Raw genomic sequence first — 18,708 nt, 5'->3', positions numbered from 1 at the left:
CATCACGGCCATTGGTGGGGGCACCGATTGTGCCTGGGGCACCACTTGCTACAGCCAGCCTCAAGCCGCTCCTGGCCGTCTGCTGACTTTAAGGGACCTATGCCAGATTTAGATGTTCCAAAGACTACTCTGAGAGAGTCAAAGAACACCTTTGTGTTATTTGTATCTGTGTAGTGCTAGAGGTCCGCAGCTTTCCTCTTTCATCATACATCCTGCATTCTCCTTGTTTGAGACTGGACTTAATTCTGTAGGTACCTAAACTGATCTTTCTTTGAGATGGAAGTGAAATTATTCTGACATTCAACAAATGCTTTTTGCTTGTCATTTTAGAGTTTGGAGATGTCCTCATTCTCATTGACTCAAACCTGGAGTACCACTTCCTTTGGCTACAGCGCTCATACAGCTGATTTAGTTGTTTAAATTGGTTTCCTTTTCCTGATGGGTTGCCAGTGATTGATGGGCATGAACAAAGCTTTGTTGTCAAGTTACTACCGAAACTTCATCGGATAATTGGTGTGCTTCAGTTTTACTGTGTTGAAAGCTATTCTGTTATCTATCTTTGGAGAATACGGTCATAATTCAAAATGATCTGGCCAAAATGGAGAAATGGTCTGAGGAAAATAGGATGAAGTTTAATAAGTACTCCACTTAGGAAGGAATATTCTCTTTCACACATATAGACTGGGAAGTGATTGTCTAGGAAGGAGTACTGCTGAAATAGATCTAGGGGTCATAGTGAACAACAAGATAAATGTGAGTAAACAGTGTGAGACTGTTGCCAAATAATAAAACATGATTCTGAGATGCATTAACAGGAGTATTAATGACATGATAAGTCATTCTTCTGCTCTGCACTGATTAAGCCTCAACTGGAGTATTGTGTCTAGTTCTGGACACCACATCTCAAGAAAGATGTGGAGAAATTGGAGAGGGTGAAGAGGAAAGTAACAAATATGATTAAAAGTCAAGAAAATACAGGAAGGCAGAAGGAATGGGCTTATTTAGTTTGAAAGAGAGAAGACTGAGAGAGGGGACTGATAGCCATTTTCAGATATCTAAATGGGTGTCACAGCGAGGAGTGTGGAAAACTTCTCCTTGGCCTCTGATGACAGAACAAGGAAGCAGTGGGCTTAAATTGCAATAAGGGGAGTTTAGGTTGGACATTAGAAAATCTTCCTAACTATCAGGATTTTAAACACTGGAATAAATTGCTTAGGGAGGTTGTGGAATCTTCATCACTGGAAATATTTAAGAGCAAGTTAGACAGACACCTGTCAGGGATTATATAGACGGTTCTGCTGTGAGAGCAGGGGACTAGAGTCGATGATCTCTCAAGATCCCTTCCAGTTCCAGTATTTTATGGGTCTATGATTATGTTTTGGATGCATGCACTCTGAAGGAAAGATATGTATGTTCAGCACCACTGTTACTAATCAGAGGTCTGTCCAGCATTTGGCACCATGCATGATCTGGTAATTCTAATGTTGTGAATGTTTCATTGAGAGAAGCCTGGAAAGAAATTGTTGATGGCCTATGCTCCCAAAGGAGTTAAGGGCAAAGAAAAAGAAGAATGTCTCATTGGTGGCTGATAACATAGCCAATCAGTTGCCATTGTTTGGACTGTGGCATTGTTCTATATTGTTCTATATTTATCATTTTGCCTAAAGATGGTGTTAGTGCTGAGCAGACTGTGTTCTGCACAGTTACCCAAGAAAAGGAGTCCATTTTTGTTCATCTATAGCACTCCATGACATCCTATCATGCCTCTCTAGCCATGGTCTCTACCAGCTCTAGTGCTAAAGTCTCCCAACAGGATGAAAATCTTCAGAGCCGAGTTACTGTAGACTGTAGCCGAGTCTCTTGCTGTAAGTAGAAAACTTAAAAAACAATGAATAGTCCAGTAGCACCTTAAAGACTAACCAAACATGTAGAAGGTATCATGAGCTTTCATGGGCATAACTCACCAAAGAAGTTTTAAGGTGCTACTAGACTATTGATTGTTTTCTAAATTTTTCCAACAGGATGTTTGTCATATACAGAGGTACAGAGATTGATCTGATTATAGAGTCTACGTCAGTACATAATTGCTCCTTGCCTTCCTCCATGCTGGTCAGCATAGTTTCATAGCACTGACGATAGTGACACGATGTAAAGTATTTAAGGGAAATTGAAGTTTCATAAGCCATTCATGAAGGCCTACAGGGAGGTCAGGGAGTGAGTTAAGGACTAAGGAATGATGGTTCATGCTCCTAGAGTGAGTCTTCTTTATTGTTTTTTACCACTGTAGAATGTTCTGCCAGCCACAGTCTGACCAGATATTTTCATAGGCAACCACTAATTGTGTTCTCCTCATTTTCTGACTGTCCAATATAAAACACCATATGGCTAGATGTACTGAAATAGTGAATGTTTATAATTAGAACTGAAGTCAATGGTAGCTCGTCCTTCGAAACTATAAATTGCTATACAAATGCTAAATACTCTGAAAGATCAGTCCCTAGGGTTTTCAGGTTGGTCACCCAGAATAAATGCACACTTGATGATTTTGGTCTTAAGTGATCTGTGCCTCAGTCCTCAATGAGGATAAAAAATAATATCTAATAGCTAACCACCCAATGAATAAGGCAGGCATCCAGGTGGAGGAGGGACACGACATGTACAAGATGGGGCCTAATTAAGATATCATTAGCAGCCCTCTGTTTTGCTTGGACTTTTCATTTTGTAAGTATGTGTGTGCTATGCGGTGATAATGAAAATATTTACAGTATATAAGCTAAAAATATAAGCATGTTGCAAGACACAAGGGGTATGTCTAGACTGCATCCCTCTGTCGGCAGAGGGATGCAAATGAGGCAGGGATTTAAATATCCCGCGCATAATTTGCATAAAAATAGCCTCTGCGTTTTGCCAACTCAGCACTTTGTTGGCAAAAAGCAGCAGTCTAGAGGGGATCTGTTGAGAAAGAAAGCCTTTTTCAACATATCTCTTATGCCTCCTGCATAAGGCTTTCTTCCTTGACAGATCCCATTCTAGACTTCCACTTTTTTGCCGACAAAGTGCTGAGTCGGCAAAACACAGCAGCCATTTTTATGGAAATTAGGCACGAGATATTTAAACCTCTGCCTCATTTGCAATGTCAACCTGCCTAATCTGCATCCCTCTGATAACAGAGGGATGCAGTCTAGACATATCCAAGGTGATCACCAGCTGATGGGGGTCAGGAATATAACCCCTCTGGCCAGTTTAGTCCACAACTTGTCTATTACATGTATTCCAGTACCTTTACTGGCCATCCTTTGGTGACAGAAATATTGTTCAAAGTATGAAAGTCTAACTTAACCTTTCTTTTTAAAAAAACAGACAAGAAACTTGGAAATAAGACCACTTTTTACAGCTGTACAGGATATAAACCTTACACAAACTACAAGATCCAAGTTATAGCATACACCAATAATTTGAGAAATGAAACACTTTTGGGGACATCTTTGATTTATGATGGTTACACAAAGTCATCAAGTAAGTTTCTTTCTTTGGGAAATACAAAGAGTTATTATATGAATACAAACATTCTCATTGTCACTTGTATCACTAGTTATGAATTTATTACCACTCAATTTACAATAAATTAAACGTTTAGATCAGACTGTTTTGATATTCACATCTTATGTTTAGTTCTGATTAAGCTTTCAGTACATAGAATTACTACAATGTTGTTTACATTGTGTTGTGTAATACTGACATTTTAAAAGGTCTTTCATGGAAATTAATTTTTTTTATTTTAAAGATTTTTTTATGCAAGAACTTTTAAAATGTAATACAAAATGCAAAGATTTTTTTTTTAAAGCATATACATATATTCAGGGCTTGACAAGCGGTGGCGAGCGCCGCTTGCCAGCCGCACAATTTGGCACACTGCGCATGCGCAGGTTGTATTGCGCATGCACTGATCGCACTCCAGCGCTGTTCTGGCTTAAAATCTACTCGCCCTGGGCAAGTAGATTGACTAATTTGTTGAGCCCTATGATATATTTAATTTTTGTGCCACAATACTAGTAAAAAAATGAAATTAAATTGCATTCTGTGACTCTTAGGTACAGTTAGCTAGATTGGATTCTTTGACCTTGCCCACCTCAGTGTAGGGCTTATGCTCTACTTCCACAGTATCTCTCTAGCTTTTAACCCTTCCCTACTTTTAGGGTATCAACCTTTTCCCATCTATCTGTCTTTTTCCTTCATCTTTTCGACTAGGTTTACATGAGGAATTGTTTGCAAAAGTTTCCTACCATTGCTACTGTCAGTTCATCCCTGGCAGCAGTACTGTATGTGCTATTGTAGATTACTGAAAGGTATTTTAACTTTTGTGTCATTTTGCCTTAAGCAGAGAAAGACAACATAACCTGATGGTTGGTAGTGTCTTGAATATAATACTGTTCTCGTTATTGTTTAAAAGTTCCAAACTATTCCTGCTTCTTGTCATAAAGCTCAGAATCCTCTTTTTATGTACCATAGTTTCTTTCAACTTTCTGCAGTTCTGGATTCTCTTTTCCTTTTGCTGTCTTTCTTCTTCTTCTCTTCATCCTTCTGTGCTTAGATTGACCAGTGTTAATGTCCAGTAGCTTAGAAAAGCTATCATGGAAAACTCCTGTTAGTGTTTGCTATGCCACCTCTTGCATCTCAAGCCAGAAGTGTTAAATGAGAATCTGTCTTTAAAACCTTTTCTTGAAAAATTATTTTCCCACGGTTTTAATTCCTATCATTATCCAAAAACATAAAAGAAATACAAAGTTCATATGAATATTTTTTCTCTACCGTATTAACAGTATTATTATTAACAGTAATTTCCCTCTTAATTGAAAAGTTCCTGAATGAATTGAATTAAATTTAATTCTGGTAACTGATTTTTCTTTTTAGAGAACAAACATATAGGACAGTCTATTTTACATCATTACTGCTGTTATGAGACTTTGAAGAAGTGCCTTTTTTTCCTTTTGATAGCTAGGAATAATTAAAAGTCCCTTATCGATCTTAGATCTTCTGGAAAAGAGGAGAGAGCAACAGATTAGCAGTGAGATTCTGTGCTGTGCTTCTAAATGCTATGTAGAAGTTTTTAAACCATCTCAGCCTCCTTCCCATTCGAGTGGCTCCTTAGGCTGAATCACCACTGGCATGGTATAAAAACCCCAGAAGACCTTTCTGAGTTTATAGCAGTTTCCCAGGGTTGCCAATGGTATACTGAATCTTCCCAGAATCTCTACAGCTATGTGTTCTGTGGCTATCTCCAACATATGCCTACTTTTCCAACGCCATCCCTGATATCTCCCTTCCAGGCCTTAACTACAGTATACCCTTTATGTCAGGGTCTGAAGGGAATCTTCAAAATACAGACTGTAGCTATCTTCCTTAGTTCCTCCCAAACTGTATTCAAGACTGTTATCTCACTCTATTCCCTTAACCTATTGTGAAGGGACCAGAGCAGAGGCAAAAAAACTTATTGCAGGAATCTAGAGATAATGAGATTTGATTTCTAGGGGATACAAAAGATCCACAAGAGTTTTTTATACTATTACAGTGTTAAATGGGCATCAGTTATATAGCACACCAGGCACATCATCCTATCAGGGGATGTCCCTGTGTCTTCATGTTGGCTCTGAGTCATCTGCAATATATAAAGTTCTAAAATGTAGTTAGTAGCTGATGGCACCCTGCAGGCAATGTAATGGACAGTTTTACTAATGATCTCCTTTGATCTAGTAAATGTCCCTCTCAGATCTCTTCCTTTTGAGGAAGCCAAAACTCTTTGATCCTTTAGTTTCACTGGTAGGGATGTAAAAGGTTAACCTGTTACCTCATACTTGGAGATGGTTAATTGTAGAGCTTTGTGAGGAAAGGAGCCACCTGCTGCTGTGGTCTGGTCAGCAGGACTCCCGCTGGCTGTAGCAGTGCCCTGCCAGCCAAAGTAGGCTCCTGTGGCACAGCATTGCAGAATCCCAGCCAGCTGGCCAGAGCAGTGCTGCAGCACCTGGCTGGCCAGCCAGAGCAGCACCTCAGTGCAGCACAGAACATTCCCGGCCAGCTGGACAGAGCAGACCCCCTGCACCCGTGACAGGCTGCCCAGATATTGAAATCAACCAGTTAAATTATTTAAAATATATTGTTTAACTCAGTGGTGCACAGCAGTGTGCCACGAGGCAGCTGGAGGTGTGTCACGGAGAACAACACAGGGTGTTTTTGATCAGTAACTTTCCCCACTCCCACCCCCCTTCTTTTTTGTTCAATGAAAAATCCTTGGTGTTCCTCATTAAAAAAATTATTGTTTGGTGTTCCTCAGTCTTAAACCAGTGAGTCTTAAACTTTTTAACTGGTTAACTTTTTAAAGGGGTATTTACATCCCTACTTACTGGTATTGGTTTGACCTAAATCCAGTGTCGTTGTATCTTTAACTATCTTATTTGGGCCTTTTTTGCTTTCTCTGTTTACTGGCTATCTTTACCACTATTTGAGTGTCCTCTACTTGACAGCCAGGCTAGAATTGCAAAACATGTAACAAGTATGAGCCTTCCAAAGCTACTCTCTTGAGCGTTTAATGTCAGGCATCCCATCTGACGATTTTTCCACAGCTTTATAGTTTCAGGCCTGAACACCAAACCTGTATTTCAATTCAGTGCTCCCTTCCTAAGTCCAACAAAGAAATGAATAAGAAGAGAACAATGCTCAGTTCAGACTTTCCTCAAAAATTTGGGGGGCTGCTCATTTTGAAAATGAAAAATTTTAATTGTTTTTCTACAACACTACACACTCACATAGGCTGTATCTAGATTACAAATTGCTTATCTTTTTCCAATTTACCTCAAAAAGAGGTTTTTCCAATATTTGGCCCATCTACATGGGGCCAAATGTCAGAAAAAAACCCTCTTTTGGACTATCCCTTCTTCCTTGTAAAATGAGATTTACAGGGATGCCAACAAAATGTGTCCACTTTTCCAACTTTTTTTCCAGAAAAAGCAGACACGTTCCTTGGACGAGACATCCCGGAAAAGCTCTGTAGTCTAGACGTACAATACAGTTTTTGTTAGCCTGGCAATTTTCCCCCCCATCTTTAGGCAGAGCGCCATCTACTTTAGTCAGCAGAGCTTACTTAACATTTGTCAGCTGCTAACACAATGGGGTGATTCAGGCAAAGACCTCCAGTACCTTACTATGTCCTCAAGGAGAGAACAACCTCATTGGACCATTTTTTCTTTAATAGGTTGGCAAAGACATCACCAGTAGGATGGTGTTCTTCCTTTTCCCACAAACAAGCCTCCTTAAGAAAAGCTTCTTAAGTCTGGAGTTCTATTTCAGTAATGTGCCTAGTTGCTTAAATGCTTTCCAAATTTCTGGGAAGACTACATAAAACTCACGTACCAACTCTCCATTGAAATGAAAATTAAAGATGCTACTGATAATTTATTTCATACTAGTTTTGAAATAATCTTGACAAGAAAATCCACTCACTTAAAGAAATTTTACCCCAAATGAAGGGTGTACATCATCCCTTCCACGTGACGTAATCCTGTAATAGTGGTTTTATGTGACAGTGAAATCTTGCAGTCTGGCTCTCTGTAGTGGGGTAAATTTATCCATACAGAATGTGGATTACTGCCACTTTTCATTAGCATGCCTTTTTTGTGACATATATATCAGGTAGGGTAATAAAATACATGCTAGATTTACTGCCATGGTTTTCTACGTACCCTTATAAAATACAGTATTTACTGAGCTCTTCGAGTATTATTTATTATTATGATACATCACAGTTTATCGGACTCATGTGCACACACATGTATGATGTCTTTGCCTATGACACAAGCCTTTTTCTATAACAGTTTCCCAAGTGCAGAATCATAGGAGGAGGAAATGGAGCAATGACTGTGTCATTTATCATTATATCAGGAACACAGGCAGATCTCTTTACCACGTTAACAAAGTGCATATAAGCACATGCTTAACTGTAAGCATATGAACAGTACTATTGACTATTGCTGAGGCAGGAGTAGGTAGAGAAATATATCAAGTATATCAGTGAAACATGCAGGTAGGGATTAATTAAAAATTGGTAAAAATATATCTTGAATGTTTGGTTCCAAAACTTTAAAATACAAAATTGTGTCATTTCATGTACAAACAGAACCAGGTGCAGTGACGGATATCAATGTAAGTAACCCCATCAATAATGCCATTCGCATTGAATGTAAAAAAGGTGCAAAAAATGGCCCACGTGAGACAGTCGTATTGAAATGGGATGGAAAAAATATTACACGGAAAGAATGTTATTTTGAGCTAGAAGATCTTTATTACTTGAGAGAATATCACTTTCAGGTAAGTTATAAAGAGAGATGTAGAGATGTATAAAGTTAATTTCACCACAAAATTATTGACAGTGGTATTTTTGTAAAAAGTTGTATTTCTATTTTTAAATAAAAATATTCTGCTAGGGTAAAGCTCTTTTCTTAACAGATCTAAGTTTAAAATATTTTTTAAAGGTGATGATTACTTATGATGAGCCACAGCAGCACTTGGTGTTTATTTTATAATTTGAATGGATTAACGTCTAATGGAGCATAAGCTTCGTGCATCTGACAAAGTGGGTCTTTGCCCACGAAAGCTTATGCTCCAATAAATCTGTTCTTCTGTAAGGTGCCACAGGATTTCTTGTTGTTTATACAGCTTTTATCAGGAATCAGTATCTGCCTTTTATCTTCACTCTTCTCCATCATCTTCTTACCTAAAACAAAAGGAAAAACTATGTAGCACTTTAAAAACTAACAAGATGATTTAATAGGTGCTGAGCTTTTGTGGTCTGGCCCACGAAAGCTCATCACCTATTAAATCATCTTGTTAGTCTTTAAAGTGTTACATAGTTTTTCCTTTTGTTTTATCAAGATCAAACTAACATGGCTACCTCTCTATTACTATTCTTCTTACCTAGCTAATGAAAGGCAGCTTTGGAGAATGAATGCTAATCTCTCTGGGATTTGTTCATTCAGTTCATACTTTGAATTTAGAGACAATGTTGGAATAGAGTGCAGTCTTCTCTTGTGGGCTCACCCTGCACTGCCTGCACTAATCCTCTAGATACACAAGGGCTAAGATTGTAACTAAAGTGTTCTGCTTGATCCTGGCTGGGGAAGTCACATAGGGTCTTCTAGGATGCATCTACACAGCAGATCTTAACTCACAATAAGCTACTCACCTTGAGCTACGTCAATTGCGTAGCTTATTTCACAATAGTTGATTTCGAAATTGGGATTGACAGCAGGCAGTCTGTCTGCTGACTGCATACAAGGAGAAACAGAAAATCTCTCAACTCAGTGATATCTTTCCAGTCCAGTACATGGCATTCATTTCAAAACAGAACACTCTTCCTCCAACTTCCCTTACTCCTTGTACAATGAGGGTTACAGGAGTCAGAGTAAGAAGTCCTCCAGCTCGACAGTATTTGAAACTATTTTGAAATAACTTCCTGCTGTATAGATGCAGATTAAGTTATTTCAAAATAGCTCTAATTATTTCAAAATAATGTTGTTTAGACATATCGTTAGGCAGCAACAGCAGGATTCTGGATCTGGGTCTACTCAAGAGTCATTGGAATTTGTTATGTACACAGAGATTAGATTAAAACACACACACCAGTACTTTTGCTGAAAGGTTGCAACATAACAAACTACTTTCTTTGTAAGAATTCAAAATGAGAATTTGCAACAACCCTGAAACTAAAAAAAAGCACTTTAAAAAAAGAGCACGGAAAGAGCACTTTAGAGACTTTTCTCTAAAACAGAAGCACAACTCACTCCACCTTACTCTAGGCTGTCTGTCTGCTGACTGATTCCAAGGAGAAACAGAAAATCTCTCAACTCAGTGATATCTTTCCAGTCCAGTACATGAGGGTACGTCTACACTTGCATCCTAGTTCAAACTAGGGATGCAAATGTAGGCATTCAAAATAATCTCGGCTGTGCACTGTTTCGAAACCTAGCTGTTTCGAAAGTAAAAGTGCACTCCTGGCCGTGTTAGTTTGAATCAAACCCTTTGGTTCGAACTAACATTACTCCTCATTTATTGACCCTGATTGTGGCTTTGTAGATTTGATGTCTGTCTTTGACAGCCCTGACACTCTCAACATAGGATAAAAGGAGCTGTTTCCCAATTTCCTGGTTTAACCAGTTTTTCAGGAGGATTTTTAGATTTAATAAGCTCTCTATCTTCTTTCCACTGCTGCATTTGCTGCCACTTATCTCCTTACTATGCACATACATAGACCCTGCCCAAATGCCCAGCTCCAAAATTCAAGAGTTCAGGGTCTTTTGGAGTTCTTCAGTCTCTTACAGTATGTTTACATTGCATTGTAAACCCACGTCTATGGGACTCATGTTTAAACACAGTTTTACAATAGGTCTTGCCGCTATAAGGCAACGACTAGACCACATGGCTCCGTCGACAGAGCCATGTAGATTAGGTGCAAAGGCATAGGAAAATGAAGCAGCAATTTAGATAATCACCACTTCATTTAAATTTAAATGGCTGCCGCACTGTGCCAATCAGCTGTTTGTTGGCACAGCACGGGAGTCTGGATGCGAGGCATAATGGGGCAGTTGATAAAGGCTTCCTTTGTTGACCTCAAAGCGTCCAGACTCCTGTGCTGTGCCGACAAACAGCTGATCGGCACAGCGCGGCAGCCATTTAAATTTAAATGAAGCGGCAATTATTTAAATTGCTGCTTCATTTTCCTATGTCTACGAACCTAATATACATGGCTCCGTCGACAGAGCCATGTAGTCTAGACGTAGCCTAATTGCTGGATTCAGGTCTTACAACCATGCTGCACTATGCTGACCTTCTCACTCAGGTCTGTGACTTGAGTGATAGCCAGCCTGCAAAATGACATGTCCTAGACCTAAGTTACAGCACAATTTATGCTATGGCCCATCTCCTAGGCAAGGCTCTTTGATCCATATCCTGAGAGCTTGCTGGCCCCAATAAGAATGATTTGCATGTGGTTGTAAGGGGGCATTGGCTCAGTCAGACCTGGGTTTAGTGAGCAGCATAAACATAACCTTAGTCCAGAGAGTCCACATATACACTGAGAACGAAATATTCAGGTGTTTGGTGCACAGGCAGAAATAGCAGTCCTTTCAGAAAAAGTGTCTCCTAAGAGAACTTACTTATCAAACTATAGATACAATGAATATTCCTGAAATTTCCCCTCCCCTTTTCAGGTTTTTGACTTGGTGGAGTGGGTCTTGATACAACTTAAGTTCTAGTGTATGTTGTCTCACATTATCTCACATGTCTACATAGTTTTATATGCTTTCTTGCGAGGTGCTAGAACATTTGGCAGAGTGAATCCTTTATGGAAGTTGCACTTTTGAAATTTTCTTTGAGAACACGTGAAGAGATTCCAAATTGGAGATTGCAAATTGACATTTTACACTTTACATACACAAAACTGCATCAAAATATTACACTATTAAATGACAATTCTTTTATAAAAATATACTTGTCACAATTATTGAATAACCAACTGTATTGTTTTATTATATATTTCATATCTACTTTCATTTGTATTGTGCAAATGCTGCTTCTATATCAGCAAAAAAACCTTTAAATAGTTTATATTGTAACGTGCTGCCTCGTCAGTGGCAGGCATGTTTCAGAGCTGGAAAAGGTTGGAGGACAGATCCTAAGCTAGTGTATATCTGCACAGCTCTTTGGAAAACAATATTTTAATTTTCTGGAAGTATTTTTGCTTAGTACAAATAATTTGAACATGTTCATTTATTGCATCTCAGATTTACATGGACAATGGAGAGCACACGGGGGATCCTGTCAAAATTTCAGCAAAGACAAAATGTAAGTAAATATTTTCAATGGACTAGTCAACATTTTATTTACAGACTTGTTAAAGTGTCATTGAGATGGCACACAATGTTAGTAAGCCTTTTAAACTCTTCTGTTGTCATAATTACTTTATCAGATTAGTCACATAAAAAGTTGCATTGACTAATCATGTGAGTTACACATTTGCTTATATAGACGCTTATTTTTAAAACACCACTATACCAGAGCCATTTCCCTAACTTTGTTTTGAGTTTAATGAGTCAAGGACCCTCAGCACTCTATAAGAGTTACTCTACAAGAGTTACTCAGCTACAAGAGTTACTGGAAGGATCAAATACAATGTGTTACCAGGTTTATTAATTCTTCATAGAGAAAATCAATTGAATTAATGAAAAATGATTTAATGGTCTGTACAGTGTAGCATCATGGTTACCACCTCTGTGATGGAATATAGAAGCTAACTTGCACCATTAACATTACACCACCATTTTATTTAAGAGATATGATCAAGACTCAAAATTCAGCTTTGGATCCAAAATTCAAGCGTGTTTGAATCTGGGGTTTTGTCTCAGATCCACCACCATTTTTATTAAGTAAGTAACGGTATGTCTACATTACTGTGTTATTTCAAAATATCTAATTTCAAAAGAGTTAATTCAAAATAAGTTATTTTGAAATAATGCATCTACACACAAAATGCATGTCAATATTTGCCTACCTCGAAGAGGGACAGCAAAGCATTTTGTCTCTGTGTGCTCGGGACATCACATTACTCTGCAACGTGGAGCCAGAGCTGCCCCTGGGCACTCTGGTGCTTCTCTTGGATGCGTTTCTGTGAACCTAGCTGCACTTTCTGCAGTCTGACATCCGGGAGGTCCATCGGGGGGCTGTCAGTATTCAGGAGGCCCTGTGAGAGAGCTTCCACCCTGAGGAGCACTGAGAGCCCCCCTGGTCTGCCCCACTGGGGGCTTGTATCTTCTCATTCCTCCCTCACATCCTTCCACTTACCCCTCCATAGTGCCCCTTCTTGATGTCCAATAAAATACATGTATTTTCATGAACACAAACTCTCAAAATAATGTGTCACAAAACTGGGGGGGGGGATTAAACTCTGGTGAGACTGTGGAAAGGAGGTGGGAGACTGGGGAAAGGAGGTGGGAGAAGGGAGAAGAGAGAGTGGGAGAGGGGAGGGTGAAACCTGGAAGGAGGGAACTGGAAGGGGGGAAACAAGGGGAAGAAGGGGGAGTGGAAACTCAGGATTGGGGGGGAGTGTCTCGCTGGACCAACTTGATTTTCATGCAAACCTGCTTCTGGGTTCACACGTGGCCTTTGGTGGCCAGGCTGGCAGCTATCCTGTCATAGACGACTGCGTTCCTCCATCTAGTGTGGAGATCATGGACGGTGGGGGCATCCCCCCCAAACCTGAATAAAGTCCATGATCTCCACTCTGGACCAGGAAGGCATCCGCCTTCTCCGGGCCCTGGTAGGCTTCTGGGAGCTGCCAGACTCCTCCTGGGGAGCAGTGGAGGGCTGGCTGCCAGTGGCTTGCTGGCTATGTTTTGGGGCCACTGAGTCAGGAGCAGTGACTGCTTGCTCTGGGCTAACAGGCTTGCAGCTGGCACAGCCACTGTGGCCAGAGTCAACCCCTTTAAGGGCTCCAGGGAGTGGGGAGAGAGGAGTGTTCTTGGTTGAGGCTGGAGTGGCTACCATGGCACCCTGGGAAGGCAGGAGGCCCCCTATTTCAATATAAGTGTCTACACAGCACTTATTTTGAAATAGATATTTAAAATTTGCGTTATTCCTCATGGAATGAGGTTTACCAAATTCGAAATAAGCGCTCCGCTATTTCAAATTAATTTCGAAATAGCCGTTTGGCTGTGTAGACGCTAGTAAACTTTGCTGTGTAGCCTAACTGAAGAGCAGCTTAATCAAATCAAATTACAGTAGGAATTTAGGTAGGTAAAATGCAATGCCTCAAGTTGGAATGTGGCCAAGACACAACTGAAACATTTGTAATTGAATCCAGTTGTTTTACACTAGTTAAAGCACTAATAGTTCAGTGTGTTCACACTGATCAAGTTAAAAACTCTTACAGATTTGTCCTACGTCCACAATAGCACTGTCCTAAACCATTTCACTTGTCCTGTGAGCATCTATCCCACAGTTTGTGGTACTTTTTCAAGAAAAAATGTATTGTGAGATATTTGGGAAGGCCACCAATGCACTGTGAGACAGTAGTAACAGATACCTCGAAAGAATTCATCACCATATACTTTTACACAGATTTCCATGCCCGTTTTTGGATGGAAGTCCTGCCCTCTGTCCCTGGTTCCAGTCATGTATGAATTTGGCACTGTCAGCCATTTTGAATTTTTACAAGTTGTTTATCTGTATTTCGTTTGGGGAATATCGCATGAGTGTGTTTTGACATGTTTGGTTTATATTAATAGAAAAATATGAAATACTAGAAAGAGAGGCATTAAAGAAAGCTTGCTTGGCTGGGTTTAGTAAGGGGCAAGGTTATGAAAGAAGAGAAAGTTTGTTTGGTTAGATTGATTAAGGATAGTGGATGCTAAGAATAATGTTACAAAAGGGATTCACAGTTGGTATGCCTGTAAACAGGACTGGGGAAGGCGGGCCAGGTTGTACATAATTATTCATTTAAAATGCATTAGAAAGAATAATATGTGATGGGAAAAACAAATTTATCTCTTATAGCTTTCCCCTGGTTTATTTAAAAAGCACTTGCAGGATGAAAGTTTAGTGGGGAAAAACAGACTCTTATCCACTGATTTACAGAATAAGGGGAAGAGTATATAGCTTACTCCTTTTAATATTCTTTAGCAGAGCTAAAGAAAACAAACAAAAAAAATCTATTATAAAAAAAAGTTGACTCAGCCTCTGTCCTTTGTATAAATCTAAAGTCTTCATGCCTTTAAACAATTAAAGAAGTGGGAAAATACAAACTTTTTATCTTGTATTTTCTGTTTTACAAAAAGCTGCTGTAAAATTTCTTTTCACATGTTTTACTTTAGAAAATCTTTTAAAAGCAAGACTAGAGATTTCATATAATGATTGGTCATCTAACATATGTCCTCTGATCCCTAATTCACAGGCTTCTTTTGCTGCAGTTTCAGATGGTCCTTGCTAAAACATAACGGCTACGTCTAGACTGGCATGATTTTCCGGAAATGCTTTTAAAGGAAATGTTTTCCGTTAAAAGCATTTTCGGAAAAGAGCGTCTAGATTGGCATGGACGCTTTTCCGCAAAAGCACTTTTTGCAGAAAAGTGTCCGTGGCCAATCTAGATGTGCTTTTCCGCAAAAAAGCCCCAATCATCATTTTCGCGATCGGGGCTTTTTTGTGCAAAACAAATCTCAGCTTTCTACACAGGCCGTTTGCGCAAAGGGACTTTTGCCCGAACGGGAGCAGCATAGTATTTCTTCAAAAAGCACTGATTTCTTACAGTAGGAAGTCAGTGCTTTTGCGGAAATTCAAGCGGCCAGTGTAGACAGCTGGCAAGTTTTTCCGGAAAAATGGCTGATTTTCCAGAAAAACTGGCCAGCCTAGACACAGCCAACCAGCGTTAGTCTAAAACATGATGAGAAAGCTTTTCAACACTTTTATCAAGTGGCTGTTATTATGGGTTTGTGGTTTTCACTCTGAGATGTTTTTGCATGCTCTAAACATGTAAAGGTGTTAAATAGAGGACAAGGCAGTGAGGAAATGTATCTTCAAAGTAGTTTGCCTTTTAAAATGCTTAGTCTTTTACAAAAGGAATCACTTGTATTTGTTAAAAGGGAGAGAAACATCTTTATTATCCAGTGGTTTACAAAATAAGGGGGCTTATATAGCTTGCTCCTTTTAACTTGTACTGCAAATAACATTCTCCTCTTTGCAAAGCAAAGGAAAATACTTATCCATAGTTTAAAAAACTGGAAGGAGACTGTCTCAATTAAGTTAACCTGTGTTTTGTATAATTTCTTTAGAAAAGTTTTTAAAGCAAGTCTCCGGGCCTTCTGATTTCTAATCACAGGGGGTATGTCTACATTACCACCCTAGTTCGAACTAGGATGGTAATGTAGGCAACCAGAGTTGCAAATGAAGCCTGGGAAATTCAAATCCCGGGCTTCATTTGCAACTCCGGTTGCCTACATTACCACTCTAGTTCGAACTAGGGTGGTGGTGTAGACATACCCAGGCAGCCTTTGCTGCAGCTTCACAGTATCCTCATTAAAAACACAGGGGGGAAAAAACTATTTGGTGCTTTTAAAAAATGGCTGCTAGTAAGGTTTTATGGTTTTAACCATGGGGGTGTTTCTGCGTGATCATTTTATATTGCAACACATATGTAAAAGTGTTAAATGGTGGACTGTTTCTTTAGATAAAGATAAAACAAAGAAAAGACTTGGTATTGGAAAGAGAGAGAAGGAGGTGCTTAGAACAGTTTCTGATTGGTTGGAGTGAGAGGAAGGGCTAGCACCCAACGCTAGCGGCCCTTGGCATAGTTATCACTACTCCTTTCTACGCTTTCACTCTCTCTAACAAAAAAGACACTCTCTTTCTCTCAGCCATGTGCTGGAGTGTCTATCTTTTGTCCTTTGAAAACGAAAAGATTTGCAATGGTGAGTCCTCTGCTTCTTTCTCTCCATCTCCTCCATGCAGAATTCTTTACTTACATCTCTCACTAACAAAAATGGATTTCTATTTGCTACTGATGTTTTCTGTACTTTCCCTTTTATACATAGGTATGTTTTGCTCATTTACAAGAAAGGTTCTTTCTCTCTCTTGCCATGTGCTTTTTCACCCTGCCTTAAACGAACTCCTGTTTCTTCTCTAAAAGCTCCCCTCTCCATCTTCCTTTACATTTTCCTGTTATTTAATTAGCCTTTTTCTTTTAAAAATGTACTTCCTTTTTTTAAAAAAGTTTCCTTTAAATCCCCCTCTCTCCTTAATCAACCTTACAAAAAATCTTTCTACCACTTGCTGCTTCCTCTATTTTTCTCTACTTTACACAGGCTCTCAAGCAAATTTTACTGCCATGTGCTTTTTAACAACTTATCTTAAAATAACTCCTGTTTTCCTCTAAAAGCCCTCTTTTCTCTCTCTCAGCATTCTTTTATATTTTTCTAATTTGTTTCATTAGCCTTTTGCTTTTTAACATTTTTTGCTGTTGCTTTCAGTGCTTTCCATCTTTTACCCAGCTCTGTGTTCTGCTTCCAAAAAAAAATGGATCTTGTATTGTTTGTTGGTGTTTTTTGTACTTTCCTTCTTTCACACAGCTCTGTGTTGTGCTAATTTACAAAGAAGGTTCTTTTTCTCTCTTTCTGGTTTATTTACTTTACACCTGAGATATCAATGTGTAGTTGACTATACAATTAACTGGTAAGCCTGGGCGTATCAGTTAATTGTTTCAACTACACACACTCCCCTCCTCTCCCCGATCCCGCTGCCTCTGTATCCCATGGAGCTGCCTGCTCTCTCCAACCTCCACATTTTTGCCTTTGATAGAGAGGCAGCAGCACGGAGGGTAGGGGGGCAGGCAGGAGCTAATACACGCTGGAAGCCAGCTTTCAAGTCGTCTGCCTGCACGTATTGGCCTCTGTGGAGCCGCTTGTCCCCTCATGCTGCTGCCTCTCTAACAGAGGCAGCAGCATGGTGAGGAGGGCAGGGGAGCCTGCTCCATGGGATGCGGATGCAGCCTTTGTCCTTGGGGAGTTCGGGCTCCCCACGGACAGGGGCTGCTTTCAAAGAGCAGCATCTGTCCATGGGAGGCCTGAGTTTGCCGTGGACAGAGGCTGTTCTGCAGGATGCCAGCTAGCCTGTCTGCCATGGTAAAATAGGAGATATTTTTAAACAGACTCCCCTTGCAATCATTAAATTAATTGATGTCAAACATCTCTACTTTACACAGTCTTTAGATAATTTTTTTGCTATGTGCTTAAAATAACTCCTCTTTTTCTCCTAAAAGCTCCTCTCTCCATCTTCCTTTACATTTTCATCTTTTATTTAATTTGCCTTTTGCTTTTTAAAATTTATTTCATTTTTTACTCTTTTTTCAAACTTTTCCTTTAAATCCTTAGATCTCTCCTTTATCAACATAACAAAAAAATCTTTCTGCCGCTTGTTGTTTTCTCTCCTTTGTACAGGCTCTCAAGCTATTTTTTCTGCAATTTGCTTTCTTATACTCTGTCTTAAAATAACTCCTGTTTTCTTCATGTATTTAATTAGCCTTTTGCTTTTTAAAATTTATTTCAATTTTTCATTCTTTTTTACTCTTTTTCTTAGTTTTTTGCTGGTGTTTTCTGTGCTTTCCCTCTTTAACACAGCTTTCTGTGCTGCTTACTTACTAAAAAGGTTCTTTCTCTTGCTATTTTCTCTCCTTTACACTAGGTATGATGATCCTGGGCTTATCAGTTAATCTTTTCCTCTAAATGCACTCCTCCTCTTCCTCGGTTCCTTTGTATCCTGCAGAGCCACTTGCTTTCTCCACTCCCCGTGCTGCTGCCTGTGATAGAGAGGCAGCAGCATGGAGAGGTGGGGGGCAGGTGGGAGCCAGTACATGCAGGAAGCCAGCTTTCAAATCGGCTCTCCATGCATATTGGTCTCCACGGAGCCACTTGCCCCTCTGCACTGCTGCCTGCCTGTCAGATTACTTTCTGTACTTACTTTTATCCAGTCTTCTTACCTACAAAGAAGGTGCTTTTTCTCTTGCTGTTTTCTCTACTATAAACCGACTGTCTAGCTAAAGTTTTTGCTATGTGCTTTATTTAATTCTACCTTGAAATAACTCCTATGTTTTCCTCTACAAGCCTTTTTGCCCCATTTTAG

General features: G+C 39.5%; 1 protein-coding gene across 6 annotated transcripts in view; it reads left to right on the top strand.

The window, feature by feature from the left end:
- PTPRC (protein tyrosine phosphatase receptor type C) overlaps window positions 1-18,708 on the top strand; it is a 159,321-nt gene that overhangs the window by 100,185 nt on the left and 40,428 nt on the right. For all 6 annotated transcript variants that reach the window (XM_025179991.2, XM_075936683.1, XM_075936682.1 and 3 more), the window contains 3 exons: window positions 3,361-3,516; window positions 8,168-8,358; window positions 11,829-11,889. In XM_025179991.2, the coding sequence (XP_025035776.2) occupies window positions 3,361-3,516; window positions 8,168-8,358; window positions 11,829-11,889 (408 nt within the window). The remainder of the gene's footprint in view (window positions 1-3,360; window positions 3,517-8,167; window positions 8,359-11,828; window positions 11,890-18,708) is intronic.

This window comes from Pelodiscus sinensis, chromosome 9 (genome assembly GCF_049634645.1).
Source record: "Pelodiscus sinensis isolate JC-2024 chromosome 9, ASM4963464v1, whole genome shotgun sequence".
In the NCBI taxonomy this organism is placed as follows: domain Eukaryota; kingdom Metazoa; phylum Chordata; order Testudines; family Trionychidae; genus Pelodiscus; species Pelodiscus sinensis.
The sequence above is the reverse complement of the archived record's forward strand: the minus strand, read 5'-3'. Positions and strand labels throughout refer to the sequence as shown.